General features: G+C 44.5%; 1 protein-coding gene across 7 annotated transcripts in view; it reads right to left on the minus strand.

Annotated features, from left to right (window-relative positions):
* Positions 1-20,036, minus strand: part of LOC118363647 (protein diaphanous homolog 2-like) — a 605,757-nt gene that overhangs the window by 279,312 nt on the left and 306,409 nt on the right. For all 7 annotated transcript variants that reach the window (XM_035744726.2, XM_035744729.2, XM_035744723.2 and 4 more), the window contains one exon: positions 6,943-7,041. In XM_035744726.2, coding sequence (XP_035600619.2) covers positions 6,943-7,041 — 99 coding nt within the window. The remainder of the gene's footprint in view (positions 1-6,942; positions 7,042-20,036) is intronic.

Consider the following 20,036-nt stretch of genomic DNA (forward strand, 5'->3'; position numbering starts at 1 on the left):
AGTGGCATATTGTTAGTAAAAATTAAAAAAAGTAAGGGGCCTAAACATCTATCCTGGGGAATTCCAAATGCAAACTGGATTATATGTGATAGGCTTCCATTAAAGAACACCCTCTGTGTTCTGTTAGACAAGTAACTCTTTATCCACATTATAGCAGGGGGTGTAAAACCCTAACACACATTTTTCCAGCAGCAGACTATGATCAATAATGGCAAAAGCTGCACTGAAGTCTAACAAGACAGCCCCCACAATCATTGTATCATCAATTTCTCTCAGAAAATCATCAGTCATTTGTGTAAGTGATGTGCTTGTTGAGTGTCCTTCCCTATAGAGCATGCTGAAAATATGTTGTCAATTTGTTTACTGTAAAATAGCTTTGTATCTCGTCAAACACAATTTTAAAGAAAAAGCCTGGTAACAGTACATTGGTCGGCTATTTGAGAGAGTAAAAGGGGCTTTACTATTCTTGTGTAGCGGAATGACTTCAGCTTCACTCCAGATCTGAGGGCACACACTCTCTAATAGGCTTAAATTGAAGATGTGGCAAATAGGAGTGGCAATATTGTCTGCTATTGTCCTCAGTAATTTTAAAACTAGATTGTCAGTCACCGGTGGCTTGTCAGTGTTGATAGACAGCAATAACATTTTCACCTCTTCCACGCTGACTTTATGGAATTCAAAAGTACAATTATTGTCTTTCATAATTTGGTACGATATACTTTGATGTGTAGTGTCAGCGTTTGATCTGATTCAATGAATGGAGCCGAGTTGGCTTTTTTTTCCAAAATGTTTATTTACGGTGCCACAAAGCTTTTTACTATCATTATTTATCTTTGTTTCATAGTGTAGTTTATTTATATTTAGTATAGTCACATTATGTCTTAACCTCTTGGACCTATGGGGGCGCTATTTCATTATTGGATAAAAAAACGTGCCCGTTTTAAGCGCAATATTTTGTCACAAAAAGATGCTCGACTATACATATAATTGACAGCTTTCGAAAGAAAACACTCTGACGTTTCCAAAACTGCAAAGATATTATCTGTGAGTCCCACAGAACTGATGCTACAGGCGAAACCAAGATGAAACTTCAAACAGGAAATGAGCAGAATTTTTGAGGCTCTGTTTTCCATTGTCTCTTTTCCAATGAGCTTGCCCTTTCTGTCGTTTCCCCAAGGTGTCTGCAGCATTGTGACGTATTTGTAGGCATATCATTGGAAGATTGGCCATAAGAGACTACATTTACCAGGTGTCCGCCCGGTGTCCTTTGTCTAAATTGGTGCGTAATCTTTTCAGCTGCAGGCATTTTCCCATGGGATTTAGAGGAGAAAGCACACTTCCACGAACGATATATCTTCGAAGAGATATGTGAAAAACACCTTGAGGATTGATTCTAAACAACGTTTGCCATGTTTCTGTCGATATTATGGAGTTAATTTGGAAAAAAGTTTGGCGTTTTGATTACAGAATTTTCAGGTTTTTTTGGTAGCCAAACGTGATGTACCAAACGGAGCGATTTCTCCTATACAAATAATATTTTTGGACAAACTGAACATTTGCTATCTAACTGAGAGTCTCCTCATTGAAAACATCCGAAGTTCTTCAAAGGTAAATGATTTTATTTGAATGCTTTTCTTGTTTTTGTGAAAATGTTGCCTGCTGAATGCTAACGCTAAATGCTACGCTAGCGATCAATACTGTTACACAAATGCTTGTTTTGCTATGGTTGAGAAGCATATTTTGAAAATCTGAGATGACAGTGTTGTTAACAAAATGTTAAGCTTGAGAGCTAGCAGATTTATTTCATTTCATTTGTGATTTTCATGAATAGTTAACGTTGTGTTATGCTAATGAGCTTGCGAATAGATTTACACTCCTGGATACAGGTTTTTTTCGTAGCTAAACGTGATGAACAAAAGGAGCGATTTCTCCTAAACAAATAATCTTTCAGGAAAAACTGAACATTTGCTATCCAACTGAGAGTCTCCTCATTGAAAACATCCAAAGTTCTTCAAAGGTAAATGACTGAATGACTGTGATTATAATCGAAGATAATTCTCTTGGTAGATAATGTAGTCGGCATTTGATTGTAAGGAATTCTAGGTCAGGTGAACAAAAGGACTTGAGTCCCTGTATGTTGTTATGATCACACAATGTCCCGCTAATCATAAGGCATACACCCCGCCCTTCTTCTTACCAGAGAGATGTTTGTTTCTGTCGGCGGGATGCGTGAAGAAGCCGGTGGCTCTACCGACTCTGACGACGTATCCCGAGTGAGCCATGTTTCCATGAAACAAATACCGTTACAATCTCGGATTGGGAGACTTATCAGAGGTAGACTTACTCATGTTATTTACATTGGAGCTGATGGTGCAGGGTGAGCTGCATAAAGTGGTCTTCCTAATATTGCACACTACCTCAGTGCTAACAGTGTACCTCTGGTTTATAGGCTCATGATTACTGATTACAATAGCTGTAGCATAAACATATGTATTCAGAGCAATTAGGAGTACATACATTAAATTACTTACATTGTGTTTGCCAATGCCCCTAAGATCGTTTACATTTGATGCAGCATTATGATGACTCATTGTCACAATGGTAGGGATTAACTGAGCTGGTCTTGGATCATTTACCAGTCATTGTTTGAACGCAGCCTTGAAATGTGTGGACAGAGTCCAGGAGCCAGGATGATTTGGATGGACTCAGTCATTTCTGTAGAGTATCTTCTGTTTCCAGAAGGTGTCAAAGTTATCAATAAAAGTGACTCCAGCAGAGCTACAGTAGTATTTTAGCCAGATGTGTAATGCCAGCAGTCTGCTGAATCTTTCACACCCGCGGCCCAACAATGGTCCTGGACATCAAAATGATAGTTAAATACTAATATCAGTTCTTTAAAATACATTTTCAGATGTTCTGAGCTAGCCCTCCTGATGTAGTTTGACCCCACATAGACTATGACAGTGTCAGCTCCAAGCATCTGTGGTAGAACAGTTGGAAGCAGCCTTGTTATGTCATGTCCTCATGTTCCTGGGTAGCACATGGTTTTTGCCTTGGGGACCGAGATGTTTCTCACCATAGAGCTGCCTATGATGAAAGCTGGTGATGTTAAATTGGCCGGTCTCTCAGGCAGCCTTATGGTCTGGTGAGGCTGGGAGCTCCGAGGATCTGAACCCAAGGTAGAAGTCACCGGAGAGGGAGACAGAGCCGAGGATGAAGATGCAGGTACCTCAGGATCCGTTCTTGATTGGGAAGCCAACATGGACGAAGGCGCCGGAACCTCTGGATCCAGGGCGGCAAAGATGTTTCTGGTCTGTGTCAGTTCCAAGATCAACATCTCCATGGAGATCCCCGTTGCCAGAGGACGCCTTCTTCGACTTCCACGGCGAGTGACATACCTCCATGGCTGGTTGGTTGGGTCGAGATCAGCTCCATTCTCCAGGGAAGGGGAAGACCCTTTCGAGGATGGAACCCTGCCTAGCACCGGCCAGTCTGGCTGTGGAGAGCCGACACGGTGGCAAAACTCCCACAAGACCAGAGTGGTGTCCGGCTACTGGGGCGTGGGTTCCCCAGTAGCTTATGTAGGTTTGTCACGTCCTTGCTAAAAGTAGCTAACAGTAGCTGTAGTCCTCTGCAAGCAAGCAAGGTCCACATTGTCCCGGTACAAAGCAAAGTAAACGCAGCTCCTGCAACGTTGAAAACGTTCAAGAGCGGCCTTCATTTGAGACCGCCGAGCCAGCTAGGCTAGCTGGGGTTTTGTATCTCTCCCCCTATACTGAATCTGGCAGGATAGCAGGTTTCAGTTTTGGCAGGTTCAGGTTTCAGTTTCGATGTTCGACAGCGTTCGACAACAACAAACACTCTGCATTAATCTTAGTACACACAAGCCAAAACATACACAGATATGCATAAGAAAACACACACAACTGTAGTGTGTGCACTACTTTATATATTCTGTACCAATTGAGAACTTTGGGCTAATTCCCTGAGATCTGGATCTTCTCTGGAAAATCATTATTTTAGTATTTTTGGGGTTTACTGCCAGGGCCCAGGTCTGTCAGTACTGCTCTAGCAGGTCCACGCTCTGCTGTAGGCCATGTGCTGTGAGTGACAGCAGGCATAGGTCATCTGCGAAGAGTAGGCATTTAACTTCTGAATTGTGGAGACTAACACCAGGGACTGAGGATTTTTCTAGAATAGTGGCCAATTTGTTGATTCAAATATTGAAGAGTGCCGGGCTCAGATTACAACCCTGATGAAGGCCCTGCCCCTGGTTAAAGAATGATGTTATTTTCTTGCCAATTTTAATGCTGCACGTATTGCCAGTACACATTTTTGATTTAATTATGCCATATGTTTTACCCCCTACACGCTTTTTACAATTTGAGAGCCTGAAGTTTCTTATAGAGCTCCTCCTGGTCAGTAATTGGGACAATTTTGATTGTCCTTTAAAGCTTTTTCTAATCTATTCAACTTCTCATGAATTTGGCGTTGTTCTGTGTTTGTGTCAATTTGAACTCTCAAATCTCTCTCTCTCTCTCTCTCTCTCTCGCTTGGTTTAACTCTGTGTTTCTCTCTGTCCGTCTTTCTCTCCTCCTCTGCCAACCGATCTCCATCTCCATCTTGAACCCTAAGCACTCATTCTCTCTCTCTCTCTCTTGCTTGGTTTAACTCTGTGTTTCTCTCTGTCCGTCTTTCTCTCCTCCTCTGCCAACCGATCTCCATCTTGAACCCTAAGCACTCATTCCCTCTCTCTCTCTCTCTCTCTCTCATATTGAAGGGGCATTAGAGGTTGAAGGGTAGTGACTGTGGATGACTGGAGGCGAATGGAGGAGCTGTGTAATGGCACATGTTCCCCCAAGTCGTCACTGTGCCATACCGGAGGTGAGATCCCCCTACCCTTGTCGTCATCGCTTCCTGCCAAATATGAGACCCATCTGCTGTGGTGATAATCAAACATGGCAGGAACTAGTTGTCGTCGTCACCCTCCCACTCACACACTCCCACATACACACTCCCACATACACACTCGCACACATGCGAATACACTCTCACACACACACTCTCACACACACACTCTCACACACACACACTCTCACACACACACACACGCACACACGCACACACGCACACACGCACACACGCACGCACACACGCACACACACACACACACACACACACACACACACACACACACACACACACACACACACACACACACACACACACACACACACACACACACACACACACACACACACACACACACACACACCCAGAAACAGGCAGGCACACACACCCCTTACACCCACACAAGTGAGGTTCTCGGCCCCATACCCAACACCAAAACCCGCTTTATTGCCTCCTGATGAAATCATTGATATGTTCATCACATAATGGAGCAGTGACAATATGAATCAATACTTAATACTGTACCTCATTGTCAACACAACTGCTATCAGTCAGAGAGAGTAGGAGGAAATGAGAGGGGGGTTGGGGATAAGTTGCTATTTCTGGGATTTCATCTCTCCCGGTTTTGACATACAAGTTTAGCCCCCACTTGTGTCCCCACCCCCCCAACAGCTCCCTGTAGATGTAAAGTATCTCCCCCCATAAATATATTCATCTTGTGTTGATGTATTCTGTTTCAGATCTGGTAAAAACAACAAACAGGGATAGACAAGGGAAGAAGTGGAGTTTAGGTGACCTGATATTTTAGCATTTAAAGCATGCATATTGCATGAGGTGTTATCAGAGGTATTGCATATCTAAGGTAGGGGATATCTAGGGTAAATGCCATAATAAATTGCATTCTCATGCTCCCCTCATCAATCTCAGAGAAACTTGTCATGGCCACCCCTCTCCATGGATAATGAATTCATCCGCACACTTTGTGAAGGCAGGGATGGAGGATTCACAAAGATGGAAAATGGGGGGACTGGGAGCTGTCAAAGTGACAGAGGGTTCCCCTGGGGAGGGTATAAGCCACCTATCGATAACCGATATCTGGCAAGAGCTGATAAGCAAGTTTGGGAAAAGCCAGCCTATAGCCTTTCATCTCATATAGCCTGGAATCCAAACGGAATATCCTTATGTCACAACCTGATCTGTTTCACCTTGTGAGTGTCTCCACTCCCCTCCAGGTGTCACCTATCTTCCCCATTATCCCCTGTGTATTTATACCTGTGTTCTCTGTTTGGTCAAACAATAGAAAAAAATAGCTGGTATTTATCATGTGATACAGGAAGAAGTCTAAATGTTCACAGGTCAGAAGTGGAGAGAGATACGGTGATGGCGTTGCTCGCAGCATATGGTCCACACCTGCTGCTAGGGATGATGACAACATAAACGCCCAGCTTTGTCTCTTGGTCCTATTATGCATTGATTTTACAAATGGTGTCAGAGGGGGCTGGGACTTAATCCATTTGTAGCAGCGATGACCCCCAATTGCCAAGAAAACACTTACCCATGGCTCAGGTAAAACAATATACGTGTTAAATGCATTAGAAATGTTTGTAGGGGATGCAAATGTGTGTAATCATGACACTAAGAACATTTGTCATCATAAGCATGTGAATTGGTTGACAGTCCTAAAGCACAATAGCCCAATGTGCTATAGGAGTTGCATGACACGTGTACTCTTAATGTAATATGTGTTTATAAAACACACTGTGCCCCATAGGGGGCTGAATGCAAACATGCTAGTAGGTATTGACCGTCCAAAAGCGCAATAGCCCTATGTGCTGAGTTATATGGCACAGGTACTCTGAATGTAACATGTATTTGTAAAACGCACTTTGCCCAATTGAGCCCAAATTCTAGTAGCTAATAGCCTCAAATGATGTTTTGATGACCAGTTTTCACAATTCGATTATACCGTTCCTGGCACATAGGGAGAACGGGTTCTCAGATGGACAAGACTTGTATAAAGGGGCAACTTACACAAATTCTGTGCCGTCTTGCCGTCCAAGATTCGCAGCTCCTTCGCCTTTTTCTTGAATTGGGTCATCCTGGCGTCTGTCTCATCCACCTCCTTTTTCACTGTCGAAGGAATAGAAGGGATGCATATTCAATTGTGATGAACGGAACTGGTGTATGGAAAGTGCAAGCATGTCTGGGACCCATAAGCAATGAGGAAATGTTTTCTTTAGTTTATTTCTCTAACTCACATTTTTTTTATTCATAATGACCATTATTCAGAGTTTCTTTACAAACCATACGTTAACTGTATATTAAGAGCACCCAAGGTGACAATACATATGAGATCTGTAAACATATGGAGAAACATCAATAGACAAAGGGGTGTTTAACGGAGTAAATAAGTGATGAAAGAACCTTTAACCGAACACAGGAACACACCCATCCGACCAATCGAAACCAAGTGAAGAGACTAGACGTCAGCATGGCCGATTAATAAGGGATGATTTCAAGTTTTCAAAACAATCGGTAATCTGCATTTTTGGATGCCGATTATGGCTGATTACATTGCACTCCTCGAGGAGACTGCGTGGCAGGCTGACCACCTGTTACGCGAGTGCAGCAAGGAGCCAAGGTAAGTTGCTAGCTATCATTAAACGTATCGTGTAAAAAACAATCAATCTTAACATAATCACTAGTTAACTACACATGGTTGATGATATTACTACTACTACTACTACTAAATTGTGTCACTTCTCTTGCATTCTGTGCAAGCTAAGTCAGGGTATATGCAGCCGTTTGGGCCGTCTGGCTCGTTGCGAACTGTGTGAAGACCATTTATTCATAACAAAGACCGTAATTCATTTGCCAGAATTTTACATAATTATGACATAACATTGAAGGTTGTACAATATAACAGCAATATTGTCACGCCCTGGTCTTAGTATTTTGTGTTTTCTTTATTATTTTTGGTCAGGCCAGGGTGTGACATGGCTTAATTATGTGGTGTGTTTTGTCTTGGTTTTAGTAGGTATTGGGATTGTGGCTTAGTAGGGTTATCTAGTAAAGTCTATGGTTGCCTGAAGTGGTTCTCAATCAGAGGCAGGTGATTATCATTGTCTCTGATTGGGAACCATATTTAGGCAGCCATATTCTTTGAGTGTTTCGTGGGTGATTGTTCCTGTCTCTGTGCTTGTTTGCACCAGAGAGGCTGTATAGGTTTTCACATTACGTTTTTCTTTTTGTATTGTTCATTTTTTCATCGTCATTAAACATGTATCAAGAATACCACGCTGCATTTTGGTCTGACTCTCCTTCACCGCAAGAAAAACGTAACAAATATTTAGACTTATGGATGCCATCTGTTTGATAAAATATGGAACGGTTCCATATTTCACTGAAATAATGTTTTTTTTTTTAATTATAGTTTCTGGATTTGACCATACTAATGACCTAAGGTTCATATTTATGTGTCATTATTATATTATAATTAAGTCTATGATTTGATAGAGCAGTCTGACTAAACGGTGGTAGGCAGCAGCAGGCTCGTAAGCATTCATTCAAACAGCACTTTCCTGTGTTTGTCAGCAGTTCTTCACAATGCTGCAGCGCTGTTTATGACTTCAAGCCTATCAACTGCCGAGATTAGGCTGGCAATAATATAGTGCCTATAATAACATCCAATAGTCCAATAGTCAAAGGTATATGAAATACAAATGGTATGGAGAGAAATAGTTATATAATTCCTATAACTACAGCTAAAGCTAACTCTCTCTCCTCTGCTCTCATCCTTCTAGACCTATCGGCTGCCTTCGATACTGTGAACCATCAGATCCTCCTCTCCACCCTCTCCGAGTTGGGCATCTCCGGCGCGGCCCACGCTTGGATTGCGTCCTACCTGACAGGTCGCTCCTACCAGGTGGCGTGGCGAGAATCTGTCTCCTCACCACGCGCTCTCACCACTGGTGTCCCCCAGGGCTCTGTTCTAGGCCCTCTCCTATTCTCGCTATACACCAAGTCACTTGGCTCTGTCATAACCTCACATGGTCTCTCCTATCATTGCTATGCAGACGACACACAATTAATCTTCTCCTTTCCCCCTTCTGATGACCAGGTGGCGAATCGCATCTCTGCATGTCTGGCAGACATATCAGTGTGGATGACGGATCACCACCTCAAGCTGAACCTCGGCAAGACGGAGCTGCTCTTCCTCCCGGGGAAGGACTGCCCGTTCCATGATCTCGCCATCACGGTTGACAACTCCATTGTGTCCTCCTCCCAGAGCGCTAAGAACCTTGGCGTGATCCTGGACAACACCCTGTCGTTCTCAACTAACATCAAGGCGGTGGCCCGTTCCTGTAGGTTCATGCTCTACAACATCCGCAGAGTACGACCCTGCCTCACACAGGAAGTGGCACAGGTCCTAATCCAGGCACTTGTCATCTCCCGTCTGGATTACTGCAACTCGCTGTTGGCTGGACTCCCTGCCTGTGCCATTAAACCCCTACAACTCATCCAGAACGCCGCAGCCCGTCTGGTGTTCAACCTTCCCAAGTTCTCTCACGTCACCCCGCTCCTCCGCTCTCTCCACTTGCTTCCAGTTGAAGCTCGCATCCGCTACAAGACCATGGTGCTTGCCTACGGAGCTGTGAGGGGAACGGCACCTCAGTACCTCCAGGCTCTGATCAGGCCCTACACCCAAACAAGCGTTCATCCACCTCTGGCCTGCTCGCCTCCCTACCACTGAGGAAGTACAGTTCCCGCTCAGCCCAGTCAAAACTGTTCGCTGCTCTGGCCCCCCAATGGTGGAACAAACTCCCTCACGACGCCAGGACAGCGGAGTCAATCACCACCTTCCGGAGACACCTGAAACCCCACCTCTTTAAGGAATACCTAGGATAGGATAAAGTAATCCTTCTCACCCCCCTTAAAAGATTTAGATGCACTATTGTAAAGTGGCTGTTCCACTGGATGTCATAAGGTGAATGCACCAATTTGTAAGTCGCTCTGGATAAGAGCGTCTGCTAAATGACTTAAATGTTAAATGTAAATGTACAACCTAAAACTTCTTAAATGGGAATATTGAAGACTCATTTTAAAAGGAACCACCAGCTTTCATATGTTCTCCTGTTCTGAGCAAGGAACTTAAACGTTAGTTTTTTTACATGGCACATATTGCACTTTTACTTTCTTCTCCAACACCATTTTTTCCTTATTTAAACCAAATTGAACATGTTTCACTATTTATTTGAGACTAAATAGATGTTTAATGTTGTATTATATTAAGTTAAAATAAAAGTGTTAATTCAGTATTGTTGTAATTGTCATATATACAAATTGCTTGATTAATCGGTATCTGCATTTTTTGGTCCTCCAATAATCGGTATCAGAGTTGAAAAATCCTGATCGGTCGACCTCTAAAAGAGACACTGCAAAGGCTGTCAGTTTCTCGCACATTAATACATAATACTAATGTAAACCCTGGTCTGCTGAGGTAAGCTTGCAGTGTGTGTGTGTGTGTGTGTGTGTGTGTGTGTGTGTGTGTGTGTGTGTGTGTGTGTGTGTGTGTGTGTGTGTGTGTGTGTGTGTGTGTGTGTGTGTGTGTGGTTGCATGATTGTGCATGTGTCTGCATATGTGTGTGTGTGTGTGTGTGTGTGTGTGTGTGTGTGTGTGTGTGTGTGTGTGTGTGTGTGTGTGTGTGTGTGTGTGTGTGTGTGTGTGTACATGTGTGTAGATAGTTGACAAACATCCCCTTCCCCAAGGCTCGCCTCTGTCAGCCTCCCAAAGCCATGGAGATAATTGTGTTCCCAGTGTAATCCTGGAGAGCGCCACACACTGCTGCTCGACTTAGCACACAGGCAGGCAGGCAGCACACAGGCAAACCCACAGAATTAATATCATACGTGACGGACTCAGAAGACCGGCCCCAATCTGAACGACTGTGAGTCAGGGAGATTCCACACGGTATAGGTGACGCCATGTGTCAGCGAATCATCCGTCTTAAGTCGACTTAAGCATATAAGCAAAGTCGCAAAAGCACAGACAAACAGACACACGGAAAAACACAGACAAATGTGTACAAGCATGCACACACCAGGTTTGGGGTCAATTCAAATTAAAGTCAGCCAATTCAGGAAATAAACTGAAATTCCAATCCAATGTCTCAATAGACTGAAAAGGACAAGCTATTTATTTCTAACCTTTTTATATTTAGAATTTTTATTTCAAATTACTTCCTGAATTTAGTCATTTTAATTTAAATTGACCCCAGCAAGCACACACATACAAATTAACTACAATCACAGAGCCTCTTTGCTTGGGAGCCACCACTCAGGAATGAGAAACTTCTCTTTAAACAGGAAGGAGGGAGACAGGGGGAAGAAGAGGGGGGGGTTGGTAGTGGTAACAGGTGGAGACAATGGTAACATCAGGAGAAGAAGACTCCTCCATTTCAGCCCCCCCCAACCACCCCACCCTTCCATCCCCTCAAGATGCCTTGTGGGAGCAGAAGCACGCCTAGCCACTAATCATCACAACTCCTCTATTTATTTAAGCCCAAGGTGGGACTCTCCCAGGAAATACCCAGAACAAACAACCAGCTCCCCAGAAAGTATATGCATATTTGAAGAAACAATCAAAGAGAAAAAAACAGCCGGTAGAGAGGAGAAGATGTTGCTAGAGGCGCCAGGCACAACCAGCCTCAGCCTCTTTCCCAGGCAGCCTGTCAACATAACACTTCAGGGAAGATATTGTTTATACTATATACTGTGCTGCTGGAATAGGGAGGTGGAATAGGGAGGGTGATACTATGATCTAACCTCTCAAAACTGGTCTAGAGACAGACCTCAGTTATATTCCATTCTGACACAACGCTCCTCCCTACTAACAACCTTTATATAGATAGATAGGAAGACACATTCTCAAGTGTCTTGTGGATAGACACAAAGCGTAGGAGTGAAACAATGTATGAACTTTTGAAGACCTACAGAAGTATTCAATAATGACCGACCTATAATGTTCTCCGTGGAAAATACGGGCCAAAAAAATGATTGCGTGGCTGTTTAAGGAAAGAATAATAGGTAACGGGTTGTAGAACACAGTGTAGAATATACACTCCATCTGGAGGCATTGTATTTCTTCCTGGAAAACAACTGTGTTACAGGAAAGACTCCACTAAAAAAAACACTGTGAAAGTGTAATCCGAGGATATGACTTTAAGAGGCCCTTGATTTCGCAGGGCTGTGAAAAGATACTGTGTCACAGCATTTCACAGTGAATTTATACAGAACATAAATATAAAACGCAACATGCAACATTTTCAATGATTTTACTGAGTTACAATTCATATAAGGAAATCAGTCAATTGAAATTAATTCAATAGGCCCTAATCTGTGGATTTGACATGACTGGGCAGGGGCACAGCCATGGGTGGGCCTGGGAGAGCATAGGCCCAACCACTTATTTTCTGCACTCACTTTTTTTCAAGCAGTATCTGGATACAGCCACTTGGTGCACGTTATTCAAAATGCATTAGGTGAAAAGCCTCATGACAAGTCCCCTGGTGATGACATCGCGGACCCATAACGCCCCAGGTCAAGTGCAGTGGGCCGGTTGGCCAAGCCTCATTCATGGGCCAAGTGTGTTTTTACTCAGCTTGGTGGCAGGGAATCAGGAACCTTGCTGTGCTTCTCACAGAGACTGAGTCTCAGACAAAGAAACTAGAGGCCCAGAGAAAATAAAACATCAGGAATCACTGATCTCCCCATGGGGATGCCTATATATATTTATTTTTTTATTTTTTTGCAGGCAGTAACTGGGACAACGATGGGCCATATTGGGGCCCTGGATCCCCCTTCAAATCCCATTCCTCCCTCTCCCCTTTCTGCCAGCTGGATCTCCCACCTGGGTACCTCACGCTCTCGGCGGGACGCTCTCGGCACATTCGGCTGTGCCTCAGCTGTCCTCAGCCCCTCCCCCATGCCTGTGGGGCTTGCGGCACCAGCTCAAACGGAAAGCAAAGCAGCACCTCTAATAATCAAAAACAGACACATTCCAAACTTATACTGTCTCATCGTGCTTCTCATGTCTTGCTGGGCTCAGGGTAGAAGCAGCAGCGGTCTAGGTTAGAGGATGGGATGGTGATCGCTTCTACCTGGCTGCTTCCTGCTAGGCGACATTTTGACTGATTCAATAATGCTGCATGCCGCATGTTTCCTTATCACTCCATGTGGGGACCGATGGGGCATGGAGGGGGATGTCACAAATTGCCTGCCGGTGTCCGGGAAGTGTGGACATGATAACTATAGGCTGCTTACTACAAGAACAGAAAACGTTCTCTAGATCATGTTTTAAAGATACCAATTATAAATGGGAGAATTTACCAGAAAAAAACTCCTTTCACTAGTCATCAGTATTGTTTCCTTCCCAACATAAAGTTTGCATGCAAATAGAGTGTGGGAATGGAACAGTCCAAGTTTTACATCTGCTAAGTAAAGACGTAAAAGGTTCAACCTGCCCTCAAGGGTATGGCTTGACAGTGTATAAATCAACTTGCCAGCGCCAAACGTGTTTTACTGACTGCCCAGTGTCTAAGATGTAAGACTCCAACAATAAGCGCCATCCCTCTCTAGAGCCTCTTATTTGTTAATGCAATCTTCCATGCATCCATTTCTGAAAGAGCTTTGTGGTGGGTGGAACAAGGGGGTGAAATTGGCAGCCAGCAGGTTTGCTGAAGCTGTCGGGCACAATGAAAGCATGGAGCCCATTTCTCATCAAGATGTATCATTCATATGACAGGGGCTGTCAGGCCCGGCACATGATGATAATGCAATCTTAATCACAAATGAATAACAGCGAGAGGCACTGGGCTTTCATTAATTAATTGTTTTCCTTGGCGAACAAAAGTAGCACTTAGCATCTATGCTAGAGCTATTGACAAGTTCAGGTGGTAGGTTCATTTGAACGGGAACGAGCAGGGCGGGGACCATGTTGCTTTCCTCCGGTTACGTGGTTAACCAAGCTAGACAGCAAGCTGGGCATTGCCTCCGGAAAAATAATAAAACTAATGCAGATGGCTCGTTCCGTTTTCTTTTCACGGAATTCTCCGATCAGACAGAGAAATCAAAGTTCAGTAAGACATGCTGAGCACTTATAACAGCATAACACACGGCAAACATTTGTTAATATTCACAGCAAAACATGTGCATTGAGCAAGGCCAGATGGACCACTCAGGAGAAGGGAGGTTTCTGGTTGATCTTGACCAAGAATGTGTCAGTGTAACATGAAGAACGAGAGTTTCCCAATGCTTTCATGGAACTCCATATCTTACAAGGGAGGGAAATGCATACGAGACTGATATCGAAAAGAGAAAACTATTTCCAAATCACTGTTAAATGATAACACTGAAGATAATATGCCAAGATAACCACATGCATGTTAGCCACGGCCCAGTATAATAGTTACATTTCATTATCAGTGGAAGGGGAGTATAGCAGCTTGTTAAGGCCAGTTGAGCCTACCACAGGAGGAAGGATTGAACAAAAAAATACATAAACGACACAAGCAATAGAAAATGATTTGGCCAGTTTAAGATGGCTTGGCGTCTATGTGAGCCTTGTCTGTGAGTTTTGGACCGGGGTTAGCCCTGGGGAACTCCTAATAACCAGAGTTCTTCCACACTTGGGCGTTCGCTGTGTTTACTGGCCCACAGTCTTTCTGCTGGTAGCGTTCCATGAGATATAATCTCCCTAAAGAACGTCCAGAAGGGCCCGGGGCATTAGAAAGCTAAACACTACCACATGTTCACTTCTGGAGACTGAGACTTGTCCGAGGGAGCGCAGCCACCACCAGACGACAACCCACCAGATGACAAAGCCCGAGCGGTGGGAGGCCTTTGGGAAGTAGAAACTGAAGAAAGCGTTGATGACAGGTGTATGTAAGGGCAGGCTGACGTAGAGTGGACCCGACAATGTGGAGTCTGGCTGTCCAGGAGGCAATTTATTCCCCCGCGAATGTGCAATATGCCTGCAAACATGTGCTCTGTCCTCCATCTATCTGACTCACGCTGGGGATTGAGCTACTAGAGCTGCCTGCCCCTCTAAAGGAGATGGATTCTGAGAAGAGGAGAGCAATAGGGCTCGGCCGATGCCTGCTTTAGCTGCAGCTCACACATCTCGATGTGTAATACTTAAACATTTCAACGTAATAGAAAGAAAATACAGATTTATTTGAAAGGATATTGGTTGTTTGGGATGCAGCTGGTTTCTATAAAGGAATGCTTTGGATATAGGACTATTGTTTTATTGTGCATCTGGCCCAGCCAAAAAGGCTGATATGGGGAATAGAAAGGGATGTGTTTTGGCAGTGTGAGTGTAATAGTAGACCCTGCAATTGTCTGTGTCAAAGAGTTGACATGTGCTTTTAAATGTACATTCTCTGTTAGACGTTTAATGTAATACAGTAACAGCTAACAAGTGGTGGTGGTAAGCTTTTACATGGCCATGCAGGACCTATTGTTATGCTGTCTCTTAACAAGAGATCATGTGGCCAAATTGCCTGCGAGTCATTGAGAAGAGTTCTTTCAAATTTCCTTTTAAGTACCCAGAGTGCATATCAAGCATATTAGTGAGTCGTGTTCCAGGGGCTGTTGCCTTTGAAGCGCTCACCATTTCACCCCCGAAAACAGAAAACAGATGTGAAATCTTACACTGAAGACCATGGTCAATGGACAGCAGTGTTTTGTGGATGAGTAAAAATCTATTAAGGGAAAAAAAAGAGAGAAGGGTGAGTGGACAAAGAGTTTGCAAAATGTCCGTTGGCGAGGTATAGAGGTATTGGGTATAGTGAAAAAAGAGCTTAGACAATCACACCTTGGGTAATGAGCGCGAGACCTCCCAAAATAGGGAGTACAACTCAAGGTTTGAAAACAGCATTTGACCAGCGTATTCCAGCTGTGTCCAATTTCTCCCATTGACTAGGGCTAAACAGGTCTATCTATCAAACCCGAAGACAATTTACCATTGGGATATAAACCTTCTCTCTCCACTCCTCCCTCAATCTAGGATCTCAAAAGCATGCTGGCAAACCCTCATTGATTCGAAAAAGACCAGTCAATATAATTTTTGGGCCACAAATTGAATCTGAGCGCAACATAACAAAGACTCCGGGAGCAAGATAAAAGCTTAATGTACATTCCAATTTTGTCAGATCTTTTTTTCTGTGGCTGATCGGTCGAGCACGATTTCTGATTATGTGGTCTGGAAATGTGTGTCGGCAGTAGCCGTCCATCGGACAATCCATTATCAGAGAGGCAATTTGGGCATATCATGAGCGCCTCCTGAGAGAAGCCTCTCATTTGTTGATGTTAAGAGATGTTGGTAATAAATACCCATCTGGTGGACTGAATAGGTATAATCAATCCTCGCTCTGAGAGCCGAGTTAGTTAAGCCATTTGTATAACAGCTTCCTTGTTGCCCAGGCTTGACCTTCATAGTGGGAACATTTCGGACCGACTGTCTCACCACTCCCAAACCCAAGGTGAGGAGCTGCAGCTGGGGGAGAGGTTGTACTCTCATCCATGCAATCATCATCATGCTTAATGACAACAAGGAGTGAGGGAAGTGGCTACTAATGATAATGATGGTAATGGAAATCATGGTGTGTGTGTGTGTGTGTGTGTGTGTGTGTGTGTGTGTGTGTGTGTGTGTGTGTGTGCACGTGCCTGCCTGTTGGTGTGCGTGCCTCTGCACGCGCAATCCTACGTCTGCACATGCCTGACTGTCCACATGAACGAATGTGAGTGTTCAATTCAACCGTCACTCTCTCTGAAGGTCACCTGTGTTTTCCCCTCAGCAGCTGGTTCTCGTCGGTCCAGGTCTCACAGACGAGGGAGATAAGAGGGAGGAGGTGGCGTTGAAAGGAAAGAGGAATCTCCCAGTGTGACACACTGACTCATGGCCCAGTAATGGCTTCAGTATGAGGGGAAGAGGAGAGGAGGGGAGAGGCCCAGCCTGGAGACGCAGCTGGGCCTGAAGCGGAGCCCTGTGGGATAACCTCCTACTCCATCTCGTGTGTGAGTGAGAGAAACTAATTCATACAGATCTCTGGTTTATGTCCTCCAAATGTTGTTATGTCATTACTCCGACCTGAATGTTTGACCGGAGAGATGAGAGGGAATGGGCGGGATCACTAACCACTAACATAGAGGTAGACGTTCAGTATTCATAAATGAGGTTCCTTTACCATACATCAGAAATGGAAATTCAGTCCTGTAACCTCCCATGTTATCATGAAATAATATGAACATGTGATGTGCATGTTGAAGAATCCAGCAACTATTGTTTGAGATTTAACACTGTGATGTCTCAGAATCATCCATCCGTGATTGCTTTCATGGATCGCACTCTTCCAGAGGTTTCATATACGAGTTGCCGAAGCATTACTAATCACATATTCCACCTGGAGGGGATCTGCTGACTCCTACTGCTAAACGCTTATCTCATAGAGTGGGGAATCCGATTAATGGGAAATGAAAACAGTCTTCCACAAAGGAAAGATGGAATATTGCATTACCCACAGTGCTGTTTCAGTCAATTAAAAGATATTACACCGAAAATAATTAGATGGCTTTTGACACAAGAATGAAACAGGTCTAATCTTGGGGAAACTAAATGAAATTAGTATATGAAAAGAAAAAAAGTTGTCTCTCAGTAAATATCATTGACCCCAGCTTCGACCTCTAATAACTCTGTTATTTCATTTAAGATTGTTGAGACTTTGATAACTTTGTTGTTCTCTTCCTTCTCTGTCTGGGGGAGCAAGAGAGTGTGGGAAGACTCTGAGAGTGTGAGAAGGCTCTGACCTGACTTGTTAGTTGGCCGTGGAGAAAGCTCTTGAGGGCAGCTGCGGATTGGGCATGACAGGAGTTGAGCTCCAGGAACCTGTTCTCCGGCTGTTCTGGGGTAGCCCGTCGTGACCCAATGCACTTGAGCGCCTGGAGAGGCAGTTGCTGATGCTACAAACGGCTGCCCCCAGCGTCCATTAAGCCCAGGCCTTGCCTAGCTGGGTTTAAGCATGCAGCAGGCGAAACGCTGCAGCCTACAGTCGGCTCATGTCACAGCTACAGGATGGAAAGCAGAAAGCTGGGCCACTTCAAATAGCTGGCAGGATAACTGAGGTCCCAGTAGTCTCTATTACCTCTCCCAGCTCCACGGTACACAGGCCCAGACCCAGCCTGAGTGCTGAAGTATAGAGAGCAGGGAGAGAGAAGGGATATGTAACAGCTAGCAGAAGCAGGACCAGGCTCACCTTAACCATCTCTGTTTTTCCAACTATGCCTTCAGAATGCAATGACCACACGCACGCACGCACGCACGCACGCACGCACGCACGCACGCACGCACGCACGCACGCACGCACGCACGCACGCACGCACGCACGCACGCACGCACGCACGCACGCACGCACGCACGCACGCACGCACGCACGCACGCACGCACGCACGCACACACACGCACGCACGCACGCACGCACACGCACGCACGCACACACACACACACGCACGCACGCACGCACGCACGCACGCACGCACGCACGCACGCACGCACGCACGCACACACACACACACACACACACACACACACACACACACACACACACACACACACACACACACACACACACAAATGTGCAGTGATGCATGCATACAGCTCTTATTGCAAGCTCATTGTCTCAAACTCTCATTGTCTCTTTCTTGCTCTAACAAAGACCACACTTTTGCTACTGTTAAGTTGAAGTATAAAAGAACAATCCTAACAATGGTCAACAATATTTGTGTTGATACCACTATGAGTATGACGGATTCTATGTTTGACTGATGATACTGGGACTAATGCAAAGCAGTAGGCAACAAGTCGTTCACGAATGCCCTACTTTGGAATTTACTTGTCAGGTCTGCGTTCTGCACATTTGTCAGCTGACAGAACCTAATCTTCCCCTTTCTATCATGGAGTGTTTTTCTCTCTCTCGCTCTAACATTTTGGGGGTGAAAAATGGCGAGTGAACCAAGTGTGAGTGGTCCATTTGTAGTCTGCGCGTTTGGAGTTTCCTATATATTTTTCCTCCTTCTACCATCACCATCTGATCATGCCTTCTCCTCCAGTGATCCTGAAGCCAAACCACCCTGTGCTCACATAACCCAGCCTAACTACTAAATAAATAATTACTTCTGGGATTACCGGCCTCTGCAGCTGGTGTATTGTGTGTCCTTTCTGCACCGAGAGCCTTTAATAGGCTCTTAAAACATCACTTCCTGTGGCCGTACGATGTGCTGACACACCAGTTGTGTGACTACCTCCCTGCCCACTTGTTCTACCTCTGTGATATTGAGAGGAGTAGACTTGAGTGTCTACCTGCCGTCATTCCCTTTTAGTTCATATTTAGCCACTGGTGTTTTGGCTTAGGAAATACCGTTTTGGCTCTTCAGAATTTTCCTCTATTCAAACATAAAGTATTGTCAACCAAAGGCAAAAAATCCGGTGGGGTGCAGCTCGGATTTACAAGGTTTATGTTTTAGAAACGTGGTTGAGTATTATCCCCTTCACTTGAAGGTTAACCGATACGTTGATCCAATTTGTCTACGAAGGTGTGAAAGGACTTAAGAAATACTTCACATGTCTGCACGGGGAAATGTCAAGGTTTGCTGAAGGATAAGGAGGAAGAAAATGACTTCCTTTCTGGCGGAGAGGCTCCACGGTTGTTAGCAGCAATTGGTTTATCCCGGAGAATCAACACCGTCTGAGGCAGATAGAGACAGTATAATTGTAAGTCTCCAATCCTATAAAAATAGCAGCTCCAGCTAAAATGCAAGTCTTGCCACACGGCACAAACACATTCGGATCTCCCTGGCTGACGATAAAAAAATGTTGACAACCGTTGAGTGCTGAGTATATTGTTAACCAGCCGGGCTGCAGTGCGAGATTGAGGCTTTAAAGGCTTTGTCTGTGTCAAATCCTGATGACTATTCTTCAGACAGGCTCTCGTCCTACATGCTCTGGTGACATGTAGGTGTCAAAGGAGACATGTCCTGATTAAAGATGTACTACTCAGCATCTGGGGGGA

Source organism: Oncorhynchus keta, chromosome 30 (assembly GCF_023373465.1).
Source record: "Oncorhynchus keta strain PuntledgeMale-10-30-2019 chromosome 30, Oket_V2, whole genome shotgun sequence".
Lineage (NCBI taxonomy): Eukaryota > Metazoa > Chordata > Actinopteri > Salmoniformes > Salmonidae > Oncorhynchus > Oncorhynchus keta.